The 16,887-nt window shown below is 42.7% G+C and overlaps 1 protein-coding gene across 10 annotated transcripts in view; it reads right to left on the bottom strand.

The window, feature by feature from the left end:
• Nucleotides 1–5,093: 5,093 nt before the first annotated feature.
• IDNK (IDNK gluconokinase) overlaps nt 5,094–16,887 on the bottom strand; it is a 48,256-nt gene continuing 36,462 nt past the window's right edge. For 6 of the 10 annotated variants that reach the window (XM_033927478.1, XM_033927506.1, XM_033927525.1 and 3 more), the window contains 2 exons: nt 14,793–14,828; nt 5,094–6,778 (listed from right to left, as the gene is read on the bottom strand). In XM_033927478.1, the coding sequence (XP_033783369.1) occupies nt 6,409–6,778; nt 14,793–14,828 (406 nt within the window). In that variant the 3' untranslated portion in view covers nt 5,094–6,408. Of the gene's footprint in view, nt 6,779–14,792; nt 14,834–16,887 lie in introns of all 10 variants that reach the window. The other 4 variants (XM_033927465.1, XM_033927471.1, XM_033927489.1 and 1 more) reach the window with 2 other exon arrangements.

The following is a 16,887-nucleotide window of genomic DNA, read 5'->3' as shown; positions in this document are numbered from 1 at the left end:
TATATCCAGATATCAATTTTTACCACTGTGCAGCCTGGTGTCCCAGGAAGTCCGCCTGAAAGCACAAGAATTCTAAACTATATTGATTATTAAGATTTTTCCATTTAGGGAACCCTTCCTGAATAGCCTGCTTCAGTTGCAACCATCTAAAACTTTGTGATTTGTTAAGGCCATATTTATGTTGCAACTGCGAAAAATCGAGCCGTTTCCATTTGAAATAACGTCACCTAAAATCCGTATACCTGCAATAATCCAATGCTGCCAAACGACTTTAAATCTGCCAATTTGAATGTTGGAGTTTAGCCAAATCGTTTGATTTTTTGACTTATGAATTGAGATAGGGGTTAAATTACTAACAAAACGTAATGTTTTCCATGTATCCATTAATAGTCTATTCTCCTTGTATATTCTAGGCATCTTAATACTGGGAACATGACATAAATGTAAAGGGGAATATAGTATATAATACTGCTCATACTGGACAATACATATCTGTATTAGAGGCCCAACATACTTGAAGGGCTCTGGCCTCAGAATCGGAGCCTACGCACAGCAGTGAATCACAAACTGAGAAGATCCGCGTAGTTAATACAGCTCCTGCTCCAATCATTGGCCAGTAATTTAATCTTTTTTTGAAAAAAAATTTTATAAAGCAATTTAATGAAGCTAAAACCCTTTCAACTTTAAAGGGGTATTATACATATGTAGTAGCCAGGATTTGAAAAAATGTGAGACCAAAAAGACTTATCTCAGAACTTGACTTGTCTTTATACCATGTTCAGTCACCAGTGTCTAATTTGCAGTGGGCAAATGTTTCTATGGTAATTTCTTCTGAAATGTTAATTTGAAAAAATGCAATCATTTTTAATTTAGATTCTTCAAGGAAATTTGAATCCACAATCAATGTATTATCGAATCTCCAAGCCACGCCTCCAAACTGTTGAAAAGCCTGTTGATATGACAAAAAGCACAATGAACCACTTACAGTGAAGAATGTTGTTAAATTATTATTCCTTTTTCTGTAATGAGTTATATTAGCATCTTTTGCAAGCAAATGCTTTTGCTTAAGCCTTGAAGCAAGAAGTTCTGCTTTTCTTTTGAAATATTGAGATCACGAATAAGATCATTGAGCTCAGCTTGTGTAAAGGTCTCTGGTTCTGAATCTTCATCATTTACAAAATCAGGATCAGATAATTCTGGATTGTGACCAGCTGCTGCATCATCATCATGTTCCACAGAAACCTGTTCTTGTACCTCCATAAGATGGACTTGCTTATATGGAACATGATAATGATGCAGCATCTGGTCACAATAGCAGAATCCAGAGTAGGATATATAATTTTGTACTTAGTTTTAGCTGAGAATCCACTTGTGTTCACAAGGCAAAAGTAGCAATATTTAATATGGTCTTGCAGTTCCCTCCATAGCATTGGAATTGCAAATGACATCGCTGCCTTTTGTCAATTGAGCCAGTCACGAAGTCCGTTGGAACAAGTGGTACAGATGATAGGTGGAGCCCGAGACTTATCCTGGTCACCCAGTGGACAGCAAAAATACAATTTGTATACCTCCTTCAGATCTACGGTAATTGGGCAACATGCTTTCGTCATGAATGAACCACAAACGTAACAAACTATCTGGATGATTAGTACAATGTCTTGGCATGATAAAGACTAATATTAATCATCGGCTGTAACATAAAAAAACAAAGACTGTCATTAACCCTCCTTATAGGGTTATCCTATAAACACATGATATATCGCCCAATTAACATTTATAATTATATATAATGAGCCTCATTACAAAAATGTGATATGCTAGTGAAAAATTAAAGACAGATTTGAAATCAGCATGAAAAATACAAAACTCACCCAACATTAACTCTGATGAAAATGTGTTAATGGTTAACCTGTGTTATTGGGAACAAAAATAAATGGATGAAGTAAATGCTTATCTTTCTGCAGCAATCATCTTTCTGACTCTTCCCTTCCTGAGCCCGAGCGCCGATTCGGTGAGTCCTCTCGCTGAAGATGCCATATAGATCAGCATCCTTGACTGCCTCGGGCAAGCCAACCAGCTCAGCATTCCGTTGTTGCAACTTCGACACCTGCCCTTCCATCGTGGTGCACGAGTCCTCAGCTGCAGAGACTCGCTGCTCCACATCTGGAATTCGGTGGTTTTCGAAGTCAAATTTTTCATTATCCTTCTCCACCGCGGACTGGAGCTTGTTGAGGCAGTCCGCCAGGGCCGCCAAGACCGAGTGGGTAATCTCCTGGATCCAGTCACCCACCGGGATCGTAAAAGATGCAGGCTCCGCCGCCATCTTGGCTGAGGGTGACTGGATTTTGTCTCGGGCCAATCTCGTTGCTTTAATGGGCATTCCCTGTGCCGCTGCACCTCACAGACACCCCCAGCAAGTTGCTGGCAGTTCACCTCCACAGGTAGAGGTAAGGAGGGGAATAAAAAGAAGGCGGAAGCCGGGAAATATAGTTGGTGTAATCGGGTTGGGAGCGGAGCTCTCTTGTCCTGCGTCCTCTCAGGCAAGCTGCATCATGTGACCCTAGAGGGATCTTTCTTGTGGGGTGAGGATCTGGTCAAGTTGTTCAGATCTTAACATTATAAAGTGCTTCATTTGCTTGAAGTTAGAACTAGGCCACTGGCACGAGGTGGTACTATGATTTCTGCCATCTCCGCCCTGGGCAAAGGGCCTCTTCTTTTTCAGACGCCATGGGCTTTCATAGGCCGGTATTTCCAGCACATGCAGTCCTTTCGAGGAGCCGCAGGGGTGCTGGTAGTGCCCCTGTCAGTTCCCCTGAAACACATCCTGCCCAATGACTCCTTGGTGCCTGCTCTAATTCCGGTAGGCGACCGGCTGCGCGATTTGTTTCCAAAGTGGGCAGAACTCATATCCAGTTGGTACTAGAGGTGATTTGGGACAGTTACACTCTGGAGTTTGCCCATTCATTTTCTCACTTCTCCCTGTCAGGCAGCATGGAAGAAGCAGGCTTTTCGCCAGACCCTTCTCAGATTGCTAGATCTCAAAGCTGTAGTCCCAGTACCCCCTCAGGAGTGGTGCAGACAGGTGCTTGATTTACTTTGTAATGCCATAGAAAGAAGGGGCGTTTCAGCCCATCTTAGATTTGAAAGGGGTCAACAGGGCTCTACAAGTTCTGTCTTGCATGTAAACTTTACGGTCTGTGATTCTTGCGGTTCAGCCAGGGGAATATCTGACTTCTCTTGTTCTTATGGAGGCCTACTTGCATCTTCCAATTTGGGCCTCTCATCATCATTTCCTGCACTTTACGATCTTGGGGCAGCACTATCAATTCTGTTCACTTCCCTTTGGTCTGGCGACGGCTCTGCGGACGTTCACCAAGGTTATAGTGGTTGTCACAGTGGTGTTGCACAAAGAGGGCATTCTGGTTCATCCCTACCTAGAAGGCTGGTTAATTCTAGCAGTTGTTGCAGGAGAGCACCCGGGTCACGGCTCGGATGGTGGAGTTTCTACAGTTGCTGGGATGGATTGTCCACCTTTCCAGGAGCCGGTTGGCCCCCTCTCAGTGCCTGAAGTATCTAGGAGTTCTGTTCGACACTTCCTTGGGGAAGGTCTTCCTCCCAGAGGCCGGGTAAGCACATTGTAATCTCAGATTCGCCTGCTTATGGTGGCCTCGGATGCAGGATTTCCTTCATATCTTGTGGTCGATGGCAGCTTCCCTAGACGTGGTGAGGTGGGCTCATGCCCATATGTGTCCTCTTCAGTATGCTCTTCTGCGGAAGTGGTGGTCACCTCAGAGGCATAGTCTGGATCATCCTGTCCCTCTGCGGGGTTTGGCTTGCTGCAGTCTTCATTGGTGGCTCCAGATCTCCCATCTAGTGCTAGGGGCGAGTGGATCAGCAGCAGTCGACGGTGCTCCTCACGGATGCCAGTCTCATCGGTTGGGGAGCACAGTGTCTAGGTCACTCAGCTCAGAGCACCTGGTCAATCAATGTTCTAAAGACCAGAGCCATCCATCTAGTGCTGTTAGCCTTCCGGTCCTTTCTGATAGGCAAGTCAGTCAGGGCTGGACAGTGTCTCATCTTTACGACATCTCAGCCTCCCACACTGCAGGCTTACTTTCTGAGTTGTCACACCCTAGATTCTGGAGAGTGGTGTCTAAGCCACACGGCCTTTCAGCAAATAATGCAGACTTAGGGTCAGCCCCTCGTGGACCTGATGGCCACGAGTGTCAACCCCAAAAGGCCGCGCTTCTTCAGTCATCGCAGAGATAGTCAGGCCGAGGGGCAGGATGCTCTGGTTCACTCATGGCCAACATGGGTTTCCTCCTTGGCTATTAGTGGGCAGAGTTCTCCGCATTGTTTGACATCCAGGCCTAGTGATTCTGGTGGCTCCAGATTGGCCTAGGCGTCTGTGGTACACAAACCTAGTGAGGCATCTGGTGGTGGCATCTTTCGACCAACCTTGTCTCAGGGCCCCATTCCAATGTTCGATCCAGGTCCTTTTGTCTTATGGCTTGGCTCTTGAAAGGGATACCCCACTCATAAAAATAATCAAAATAATTGAATAAAAATTACAGACAAGAAAGTATGGAAGATCATAAGAATTGCCGCTGCTGGGTCAGACCAGTTGTCCGCTCACATGGCGTCCCTTAGGTCAAAGACCAGTGCCCTAACTGAGACTAGCCTTACCTGCGTACGTTTTAGTTCAGCAAGAACTTGTCTAACTATGTCTTGAATCCCTGGAGGATGTTTACCCCTATAACAGCCTCCAGAAGAGCGTTCGGTTTTTTACCACTCTGGGTGAAGAACTTCCTTATGTTTGTACGGAATCTATCCCCTTTTAAGTTTAGAGAGTGCCCTCTCATTCTCTCTTCCTTGGAGAGGGTGAACAACTGTCTTTATCTACTAAATCTATTCCCTTCATTATCTTGAATGTTTTGATCATGTCCCCTCTCTCTCCTCTTTTCAGGGGAGAAGAGGCCCAGTTTCTCTATCATGCAAAATAAATGTAATATGCAAATTGAATTTCAGAAATTTTGATGTATAATTTACTAGCTCTTACAACAAAATCATGAAATAAGTACTAGAATACAGTATATAAAGTATAGTGCTCACAGAATTCCTTTAATGATTCCAACCAGTCTTAATAGAGCTGCAGCTTTAATCTATTTTATGTTCAAAACAATTTTTATTGACAACTTACAGAACACAATTGTTTGATATGCTCAACGATAAATCAAGTCATCTCCTTTTACAAAAATCTCCCCCTATCCTCCCACCCCTAGCCATTGTAATCTGTATTAAAAATGTATATTTTTCCCCAAATAGCTTTAAGTTTAATGCAAATACATAAAACAGAAGCAACAGTAAAACAACTACGGTATACTAAATTGTTGCATCATATATAGTACTGTACAGTAGAATGTGCAATGACATTTTCCTGTAAAAAATAATTATCACAGTAAAGATCAATAGGAGCCCAGGTTTTACAAAAGTGAAAATAAGTACAGTTTTTGGAGGTTACAACTTCTTTGTATTTTCTTATGGAACAAGTAATTCAGAAGAATTAAGTTATGAGTTATCTTTCCAGTGATATACTATTAAATGGACAGCAAGCACAATCATTATGTTGAAAAGTTTAGAATAGGATTTAGGCATCTGAAGTTCTGGGTCAAGTGATCTTAATACAATTGCTTTATAGGTGATAGGATTTGACATTTCTAAAGAGAAAATAAGAGTTTATTTTGTTCCATATTAAATACCAGCAGTTATGCACATTAGGGCATAAAAATAAAATGAGATAATGGGCCAGAGGCTGCAGTGTATGACCAGCATATACTAGCTAATTTATTAGGAGTCCAATATGCTTTGTGCATAATTTAAAAAAAAAAAAAAGATTAAGAAATAGATGCTAACAAAGAATTTCAGAAAATTCAGGTGAAGAGATTTTTTATTATATACTCATTAAGAAGTGATCAATTTAATGGATGTAACAAAGAGAAATGTTCTTAAGATGGAAAATTATCATTAATTATAAGTTGTGAGACCATAAGTTTATTGATTGCTAGTTTTCTGTGAAATTGATGTTACTATTAAGTCAAATAGGAATTTCTTCTAAGTCATACACATTTTTATGTAACATTTTGTAGAAGCCATGTATAAGGAGAAAGGTGGATTTCAGCAGCCTAATTTGTTTGTTATAGACATAATTATCCATAAAAGGAAGAAACTTTATAAGGCATGGTATACCAAGGAGGATTCTAATCTGAGCCATCTCAGTATATCCTTTTCTTTATTTTGAAGGAACCACCATAAAGCTTGTGATAGTTGAAAGGCTAAATGATAATCTTTAAAATTATTATTTTGATTTAAAATACTTACCTGAAATGTAAGAGCAATAAAATCAATCAGCTAACTGAACAAAGAACCTGATCCAAAGTTAGATTTGACTAAAGTGCTCTCAATTTCAGACACTATATCTGAAACATTCTTTTCAACATTAATGATGATGAAATGTTCTGGTGCTGACAGAGGCTCCAAAGTATCAAACTGGGACTTCAGTAAGGTTGAAGGCATAAAATGTCCTTTTCTTTTCTCCAGTCGCTGGCAAATCAACTCTATGGAACCATCCAAATGAACAAAAAAAGGGTAACTTGATGGAATCTCATCCTTCTTCACTTCTTGAGATAACACGCTGCTTTCCCCATTTGTTAGTATATTTCTGTATAGTCGTTTCAGTGCAGAACATGCCAGTACTATATTTTCACTTGAAAGCCCTTCTCTGTAATACAGAAACAAAGGAAATGAAAATTAATTTAAAGAAATAAGATTCACTGAGGCCTGTATTCAAAAATTGTAAATGGGTTCAAAGAGGTCTATAACATGACAATACTTCATTTAAAGTCCACTATCACTTTTGACAGTTTTAAGCAGATAATTCAAGAGTTGGACATAACCAAGAACATACAATTCAAACCTAGCCACAAACAAGAATTTAAAACCAAACCCACCCTAAATTCCTACAACTTTACAAAATACATTTGAAAATTGTTGAAGGGAGGCAGAATAAACATTTCCTCCTCCAATCTTACTGTTTTGAAAGAGAGCAATTTCTCTACGACACCCAACCACAGCTTACCTCTAAGAGAAGGCAAAGCAAAAAGGTAAGTACATCTTGTAATACATGTCAGAAGCACAAACTCAAAATCGGCCACCAAACAGGATGGTGCCAACCCAAACAAAGCAGTTACCATAACAAGTGTTATCTGGAGACAGCAGGCAGATATTCTCATATCCTGCATACTTCCCTGAGTTGGCTTCTTCACTTGGGCATAGAACTGATGACCTTGTGAGCTGGCATCGGGCGGGCAGTCTCAAAGCTTTCTAAAGCTTAAAGTGATGGCACACCGGGCTCCATGGATGACATTACCTATCTGTAAGAATATGCTGCCCACTTGTCCTGGGACAATACTTTGTACAGAAAGCAGGCAAATTTAAACAGCACTGTTGCTCACACTGGTAGCCAATGTAGTTTCAAATAAAAAGGTGAAATATGATCTCTCTTCTTCAAAGAAAAATATCAAGTGCACTGCAATATTCTGAACATGTTTGCAGCAGCCTCAAGAGTTACTGCAAGTACTCCAGATAAGTGACATTACAATGTTCCAACAAACTTAGGAACAGAGGTTGTGTTACCAAGCAAAATTGATCCTCCTCAAAGTAACTATGAATATACCTAATATACGCATAGTGAAAAATGCTTTTTGAATCAGTAAATTCACCTGCAAATGCATAGTCAAGTGGGTATCCAAGCTAACTCCCAAATCTTTAATAGAAGACTTAAGAGGGTACCTAGTCTGACTAAGCAACGAAGTTGATCCCACTAATACTACTGGAACATGCAGTTAAAATGAACTTGTATTTCCTGTATTCAATTTTAATATATGTACCTGCATCCACCTTTTCGTAATTTCCATCCCATGAACCCACATGGGCTCATAAGGGTCCAAAGCAGCCAAAGGGAGCAACACTGTAATGTAATTTGCATAACAATAGAGTCAAATACACTGTCACTCGAGTAAAACCACAGAGAACTCAAACAAACATTAAATAAGAGAGGGGAAAGTGGGGAACTCTGTGGTACTCTACAAGAGTTCTGCCACTCCTTAGAAACTGAATTTTCCACTTTGATGTGATCTGGATTTCAGGAAATCCCAGAACCAGACTGGACACATCAATCTGATCTAGGATAGCCACGATCTAACATATCAAAAGAACTCTGGTCAGATTGGAGAATCTGTGCACTTTTGCCCTCCAGAATTGTACACAATATTCTAAATGAAGTCTCACCAGAGTCTCATACAGAGGCATCATACCTCCTTTTTCCTACTGGCCATACCTCTCCCTATGCAACCAAGCATCCTTCTAGCTTTCGCTGTCACCTTTTCGACCACCTTAAGATCATCACATACAATCACACCCAAGTCCTGCCTCTTCCGTCATGCACATTAGTTCTTCACCCCCTAAACTGTACCGTTCCCTCGGGTTTTTGCAGCCCAAATGCATAACCTTGCATTTCTTAGCATTAAATTTTAGCTGCCAAATTTCAGACCATTCTTCAAGCTTCCCCAAGTCTTTCTTCATGTTATTCACACCATCCTGGGTGTCTACTCTGTTGCAGATTTTGGTATCGTCTGTAAAGAGGCAAATATTACCTGCGACAATATTGTGTATAAAAATGTTAAAAAGAACAGGCCCAAGAACAGAACCTTGAGGCACACCACTGGTAACATCCCTTTCCCCAGAGCGATCTCCATTGATCACTACCCTCTGTCGCCTTCCACTCAACCAGTTCTTGACCCAGCCCATCACTTTGGGGCCCATCTTGAGGGCACTCAATTTATTTATTAGATGTCTGTGTTAAACACTGTCAAAGGTTTTGTTAAAATCTAAATACACCACATCTAGTGCACTCCGTCTATCCAATTCTCTGGTAACCCAGTCAAAGAAGATCAGATTTGTCTGACAAAACCTACCTCTTGTGAATCCATGTTGCCTCTGGTCCTGTAATCCACAGGACTCCAGAAATTTCACCATTCTCTGTTTTAAAAGCATTTCCATTAATTTGCTTACCACAGAAGAAGTCAGACTTACCAGCCTGTAATTCCCTACTTCTTCCTTACTTCCACATTTTTTTGGAGGGACCACATCCGCTCTTCTCCAGTCCTCCGGTACCACTCCCAACTCTAGAGACTCATTGAAAAGGTCAGTCAGCAGAGCCACAAGAACTTCCCTAAGTTTCTTCAGCACCCTTGGATGTTCACCAACTGACCCCTTTGCTTTGTCTACCTTTATTTTAGCTAGTTGCTCACAAACAACCCTCTGAAAATCAAATAGGGTCTACCATTCCTCTGTATTGCTTCATGGTGCGACCTCACCTGGTCAATACTGCATTCAATTCTGGTCTCCCTATCTCAAGAAAGATGTAGCAGCATTAGAAAAGGTTCAAAGAAGAGTGACCAAGATGATAAAGGGAATGGAATTCCTCTGATGAGAAAAGACTAAAAAGGTTAGGGCTCTTCAGCTTGGAAAAGAGAAGGCTGAGGGGAGATATGATTGAAGTCTACAAAATCCTGAATGGAGAACAGGTACAAGTGGATCGATTTTTCACTCCATCAAAAATTACTAAGACTAGAGGACAATCAATGAAATTGCAGGGAAAATATTTTTAAAACCAATAGGAGGAAATATTTTTTCACTTGGAGAATAGTTAAGCTCTGGAACGCATTGCTAGAGGTTGTGGTAAAAGCGGATAGTGTAGCTGGTTTTAAGAAAGGTTTGGACAAATTCCTGGAGGAAAAGTCCTTAGTCTGTTGACATGGGGGAAGCCTCTGCTTGCCCTGGATCGGTAGCCTGGAATGTTGCTACTCTTTGGGTTTTGGCCAGGTACTAGTGACCTGGATTGGCCATCGTGAGAATGGGCTACTGGTCTTATGTTCTTATATATCTCTGGGCTATAAGAAATTTTTAATGCTAAAGTTCAAATTTCCTTAAGTAGAGTTTTAACGTACTTAATCATGGCTTGTGTTAAGTGGATATAGTATTCTTGTTTGGTCAGTGAAAGGGCAGAATAGAAAGATGTCAGCATGAATTTGAAGTGTATGAAGTCAGTGTGCCCATGGGATTACAGCCAGAGATGTTCAGCATAACGGGCAGATGAGCACAGGTAGTGGATGTGAGATTGGAGGAGCAAGGGCATCTAGAGTAGAGTAGAGAATCGTATTATATGAGAGGATGGCTTTATTGATAGTATTTTGTGATATAGTAGTTGAGGAGAGGGATGAGAAAGCATGGAGAGGGCAGTGGGCTCAATAGCCTGAAAGTTCCTGAATGTGTTGGTGGCAATTGGCCGGATCTGGGGGGTAGGGTGGTGAATAGTGAATGTTAACAGGTGATGGTCAGAGAGGGTATTGCAGAACTTGGAGGTAGAGCAGTTGGAGGATAGAATTAGGTCTAGGCAGTGTCCTTTCTGGTGTGTAGGGGTGGTGGCGCACAGCAGGAGATTGTATGAGGATGTTAGAACAAGGAACTTAAGACATGAAGGAGTTGGAGGGGTCATCGATTCATGGATATTGAAGTCACTTAGGATGAAAGAAGGGGATGAGGGCTCGAGGAAGGATGAAAGCCAGGAGTCAAAGTCGGTGAGGAAGGAAGAGTGGGATGTATCGGGGGTCGGTAGATGATGCTACTCGGAGTGGTAGGGGAACAAAAAGACAGATGGAATGGACTTCATAGGAGGAAGAGCATTGTGATGGTGGTGGGAGAAGGGGTTGAAATCTGCAAGAGGGTGAGAGTAGTAGCCCCACGCACCCTTCTTCACCAACCAGGTGAGGTGTGTGAGAGAAAAGGTAGCCTCCGTGACACAGGGCAGCAGCTGAGGTACAGTCATCAGGGCAGATCCAGGTCTCTGTTAGTGCAAGCAAGTGGAGAGATTGAGAGATGAAGAGGTCATGTATGTAGGCAAGCTTGTTGGGAACAGTGTGGCATTCCATAAGGCACAAGAGAAGGGCTATAAATGTCAAAATGTACAGCGCTGCGTACACCTTTCAGCACTATATAAGTGATTAGTAGTGGTAGTAGTAGTAGTAGTAGTGTTTTATCTCCAATTGGCTTCTTAGGAACAACTTGGTTTTGAATACTAAGATTTTGCATCCGAGTCACAGTGCGGCATATTCCTCTGTTGATTGATTTTGGTTTGGGTGTATTAGACCCTGAAAAGGAAGTCTGTTGAGTATGGCTTTGGGTGTGGAATCCCCAGCCCAATGTCTGATCCACAAGATTCTGCAAGCAGACTCTGAATAAGCTGAGACCTTGCCCACTACTCCCAGTAGATCAAACAAGACATCAGCCACATAGTCCATTCCCACCAGCAACAGCTGGGAAGGAGGATCAGAAGACGCACTGCCTGGATTACGCAATCTAGAACGGCACGCTCGAGCCACAAAGAAGGCTGCCTTTAGCAGACCTCACTGCCAGAGACAAGGCCTCAAACTGCCTCTTGAGCAACTTGTTCAGTCAGCGATCCTGTTGATCCTTACGTATCACGCCCCCTCACTAGAAAGGGATGTGCACTTGGTCACTTGAGCCACCAGAGAGTCAACATAGTAAACATTTGCTGGAATTCCTGATCCATACGATATAGCTTGGACATTGCTTTTGCCACTTTAAGAGAGCCCTTCGGGTTCTCCCAGTGCTCAGAAATCAAGACTTTCATATCTGGGTGCCAAAGAAAAGCGGTAGGCTAAGAATGGATCCCACTAAACAAAGAACAGTGGGAAGTAGGCTGAGGAGGATCAATTTGGAGCTCCTTCAGAGACTCAATAAGCAGATCCGTCAGGAGCAGCAGCCTTGAACAGTCTGCGAACTGAGAGGTCCTTGCCCTGGTCTGCAGCAGCATCACTTGGACTCTGATCCACTTCGGCCATCTTTGCATAATCTCTGATCAAGGCATCTCCTTCAGGACCAGCTGTCTATGTCCGGGGGAGACACAGGCCTCTGTAGAAAAGCAGATACTGGAATTCAGGGAGGCTGCACAGGTAGGTGCTCTCCAGATGACCCAGAAGGCGCTGCAACGTCAACGCCACTGACATAGGCTTGCCAGAACAAATTCACTACTCAGGACAGAGGACCGAGAACCCCGTTCAAAAGGAGGGTTAGAGCGCTTTCTTTTCGCTTTGGGGCCATCAGAACCTTTATTAGGTACTGGCGCCACATCATGGGACCCCAAGAAGGTAAAATCTTCCCCGATTCGTCCCAACAGTCGTTTGGCAGCATTAATAAGGTGTTCAGAGGATAAACCCTTGGTTCCCGCCTCCCCAGCATGCACAGTGGAACACACGGCGCAAGGGTGCTCTTCTGGTGCCCATCCAGCACAAACCTGCATGAATTCATGTCAGTGGAGCATGAGGTCTCTATCCCTGGTGGTCAGAATAAAAAATGAGGCTTTTTGAAGAAGTTTGAAAACTTAGAATTCAAGAATCCAAGATGGCCACCGGCAGGATTTCCTGCTGAATAAACAGCTTTAACTCCACAGGAGGACCAAAAAAACTCAGCAATTTTAGGATTTCTGGGATAGGGGAACAAGGCTACATCAAATAAAACCTTCAAAAACCACAATTTCAGACACCCCCCTCCCCAACTGCCCTGTAGGTTGACAGCTCTACTCACAGACCAGACACTGCAGCCTGCCACAGCCATAGCTGGAATAAGGAGAACACCTCTGCCACCAGGAAAGCTGACTCTTCAGGTGGGCCACAGCCGGACTGAGCCTCAACCCTCGGGATCAGGATTCAATTGTTGTGAAAAGGGGGGAGGAAAATGCAGCCGACACAGTGTGCTCTCTGAGGAAATGCAATTGGTGCCTGAACAGCCTGCGCTGCACTCCTGATCGAGTCAAAGGAGTGAGAAAGCAGCAGGGGAATCCCCTGAGCTCTACAGTTCCAACAGGACCCCGCAGGTTACTGAAGTCTGCAGCAACTCTCACGCAGGATAGGCAATCACCAGAGCTGACAAGGAATGCAAAATCCAACAAAAAACAAAATAGAAGACAGATGAAAGTTGCTCCTGAAGGCTCGTTTGCAGAAGAAATAACTGTCTGGGGACAACAGGGAGCAGGGAGAAGGAGGAGGTACTGAAAAAACAGTGATCAGTATCTCCTGCAGCAGACTCACAGGAGTGGATGCAAGACCCTTGGTTCAGCATACCATCCCTATTGCACTGGAAACTAGAAATATGTAGTCTAAACTAAACTAAACTAAATCTTGGGTTTATATACCGCAACATCTCCACAGGTGGAGCTCGACACGGTTTACATGGTTAGGGAAGGAACGGAACTCCAATAGATTTATAGAAGTAGGTAAGAAGAGAGGTTAGGTGTGATAATACTAGGGAGGGGATGAGGTTACGTTTTGGAGAAGAGCCAGGTCTTCAGAAGCTTACGGAACAAATCTAGAAAGTAGATTATGCAAGTAGTGTTACTAAACTAAACCTTAAGCTTATATACCGCATCTTCTCTATAAAGATAGAGCTCGGCACGGTTTATAAAACATTTAAAGAAAGGAAAATATAATAAGAATTAGTGATTGTACAGAGAGCAGCGAAATTTACATTTTTGAAATAGCCAACTTTTCAGATATTTTTGAAATAATTGGAAAGAGCCCAAATTACGCAGCTGGACAGGAAAATTGTTCCACCAGAAAACCAGAAATGGCTTTCCTCCTCTACCATGCAAAATATAAAAATAACAGATGTAAATTCCCAAAACCAACATGTTCCAATCACTATATTGAAAAATATGTTCCTGTTCCAACTTTGTCATCTGGTGATTCTATTTTACCGATTACATCCCGTTCCCTGGTTTCTGCTTTCCTGTCTTTACTTCACTTTCCTGGGTTTCCTATACATTTGCCATTTCTTTTCTCTAGTCTTTTTCCTCCACTCTTACACTGATCTTTCACTTTCAGTATTCTAACATGTATTTTTTTTCCACTTTTCAGATTAAACCCTCCCCAATATCAAGTTCTCATGCTCTCATCCTTAATGCATCTACCTAAAAATTCAATCGCACTTCCTCCTCCTCCAGTCCAGCATCTTTCCCCTTCTCTTTTAATCCTCTTTTCAGGTCCAGCAGCTCTCATGTCCCTTCTCTTCCCCTCCTCTCTAGTACAGCCATCTCCTGCTTCTCTCTCCCCCTCCTCTGGTGCATCTCCCCCTTCTCTTCTTTTCCCTCCACCTCTTGGTCCAGCATCAAAGCCTCTTTTTCCTCTTGTAGCCATGTATATGTCTGGAGGCCTGGAGAGGAATTCAAAGAAAAAGTTGATATGGTGCCTTTTGAGCTTTTGGATGCACTCAAAGGCTGCCAAATCCTGCTCCCTCTAAAACATACAAACTCAAACTCATTGTACTTTTTGTGGTGCTGTTGTAGCTCTGAGGAAGGATAGCAAGTCTTGTACACTAGAATGGACTCAAAAGGCACTTTTGGGAGCTACTCCAGCATCACTCTTCCCATAACTGCACCATGCTCCCAATCCAAACAGAAGAGGAGAGAAAGCAGCCACTACCTCTCTGGATACAAAGGCAGACAGCCACAGCAGGGACTTTTTCAGGGCAGTTGCAGCCAGCAGTGGCCAATTTCTACATTCTGATTTATGATAGTATATCCCATCCTTCATTAGGTTAACCATTTCTAATTAAATCTTAATGTAACAACTGATTTATAAAGTCAAATAATTGTTTACCTTATTATTTTATGCAATTCACCAAGCCATGGGATTCTGTCCTATGAAGGAAAACTAAAAATTAGATACATTAAAGTTGGAAAGCTATATCCTTCAAAACGGTCTTTTTTAATGGTAATGCCCTGAGTCAAAATTTATTTGTCTTATTTATAACATTAAAAAAGTTCATTGGTATGTCATGAAATTCATACCTAGCAGACTGTAAATTGACTTATAGGAAGATCTGCTTCTGCCAGGAGCATCCATTTTCTTTATGCAACTCCAGAGCAAATGTCAGCATATCTGCCTGTAATGTAGGGGTAGGGAACTCCGGTCCTCGAGAGCCATATTCTAGTTGGGTTTTCAGGATTTCCCCAATGAATATGCATGAGATCTATTTGCATGCACTGCTTTCAATGCATATTCATTGGGGAAATAATGAAAACCTGACTGGAATACGGCTCTCGAGGACCGGAGTTCCCTACCCCTGCTGTAATGGAAGATTAGGTTTTTACCTTCAATAATCTTCTTTCTGTTAGTCCCTGTAGGATTCCATACTCAGGTGTTCAATCCCTTCCTGCAATCCGGGAGTTGCAGAAATCCAAACACTTTTCTGAGCTTGTGCTCCTCCCTCCTTAAAGAGTGAATTAAGAGCCCCCTACAGTTCAGTCCTAAAGCCAAGCAACCATACCGAAACCAATCCATGACAAATAAGGGGGCAAGGGAGAACTTCCCCGGCAACAAACAAACAATTTCTTTTAAGATCAGCTCTGCAAAATATAAAAACAAGTAATAAACAGGTAAAAAGCAACACAGAAATGGCATTGACAATGTGCTTTATTTGTGTTGCTCTTCACTCTGTTGTGCTCTCCTCTATATTGTGGTCTAAGAAAGATTTGAGCTGTTTTGCTTTATGAGATAAATATTCTGAATTTCCTGTAATATTTTCTACCTGTTTTGCCTGAACAAGAGATCTCTTGTAAAATTATGTAAAAATTGCAATAAAGAAAAAAAAGGAAAGACATTGAGGAACAATGTAGAATTAACTTAGTGTGTACAACAAGCACCCACATGCAAGATGCATACTCACAGAAGAGCAAACTACCCCAGGATCTGTCCACTTGCTGGAAGATCTTGAAGCCTGTAAGGCAGGGGTGTCAAAGTCCCTCCTCAAGGGCCGGAATCCAGTCGGGTTTTCTGGATTTCCCCAATGAATATGCATTGAAAGCAGTGCATGCAAATAGATCTCATGCAGATTCATTGGGGAAATCCTGAAAACCCGACTAGATTCTGGCCCTCGAGGACCGACTTTGACACCTGTGCTGTAAGGAGAATAACCGAGGCAGAAAGAAATGCAGGCGATTCCAAAACAATGGAGTTTGCACAGAGAGGGCGGGTCTTATATGTTACTATGCTATGAAATCCTACAGGGACTAACAGAAAAAAGATTATTGAAAACTAGTGTTTTAGCCCGTTACATTCATTACAGTAACGGGTGCTAGAAAAGCCCCTATACCCTGACCGTGACTCTGACCCCACCCATGCCCCGCCTCTATCATGCCCGGACCCTGCCTCCCACTGATCCCAATCTCACCACCTCACCTTTCACCATTTCCTTTGTACCCTTTTGGCCCTCCTGACAGGGCCTTTACTTACCCGAGGTGGCAGCAGCAGTCCTGACGTACTAACCTTTCCTTCCTCAGTGTCCCAAAGCAGCAGTGGTCCTACTGTTTCCATCTTTCCCTTTCCCCCTTTCACACCCTCTACCAACATTACTTTCTGATTCATCCTTTATCCAAGGTCTAGGTGCACTTCCACACACTTCCTAAAACTGCTCCTCATGGCCCTAAAACATGTTGGAAGGGAAGAGTAGATTCTCTTCCCTCACATAATTAAGCAGCACACATGCCTCCAGCCCCTTAATTTTCCCCTGAAACTAATTAAGTCACCTCTGCCCCTCAAGGATTCAGACAGGTGAAGCCATCTTCCGCCACGGCCTTCAGCCGCCAACAGCCGACATCCGCCTCGAGGGATTCTCATGCATGCGCACTCCTACCTGCAGTGCCCTACAGCGCACGGAAAACGGGAGCATGCAGGTGGGATTGCGCATGCGCTC

The sequence above is a fragment of the Geotrypetes seraphini genome, chromosome 1 (assembly GCF_902459505.1).
Source record: "Geotrypetes seraphini chromosome 1, aGeoSer1.1, whole genome shotgun sequence".
NCBI classification, from domain to species: Eukaryota; Metazoa; Chordata; class Amphibia; order Gymnophiona; family Dermophiidae; genus Geotrypetes; species Geotrypetes seraphini.
The sequence above is the reverse complement of the archived record's forward strand: the minus strand, read 5'-3'. Positions and strand labels throughout refer to the sequence as shown.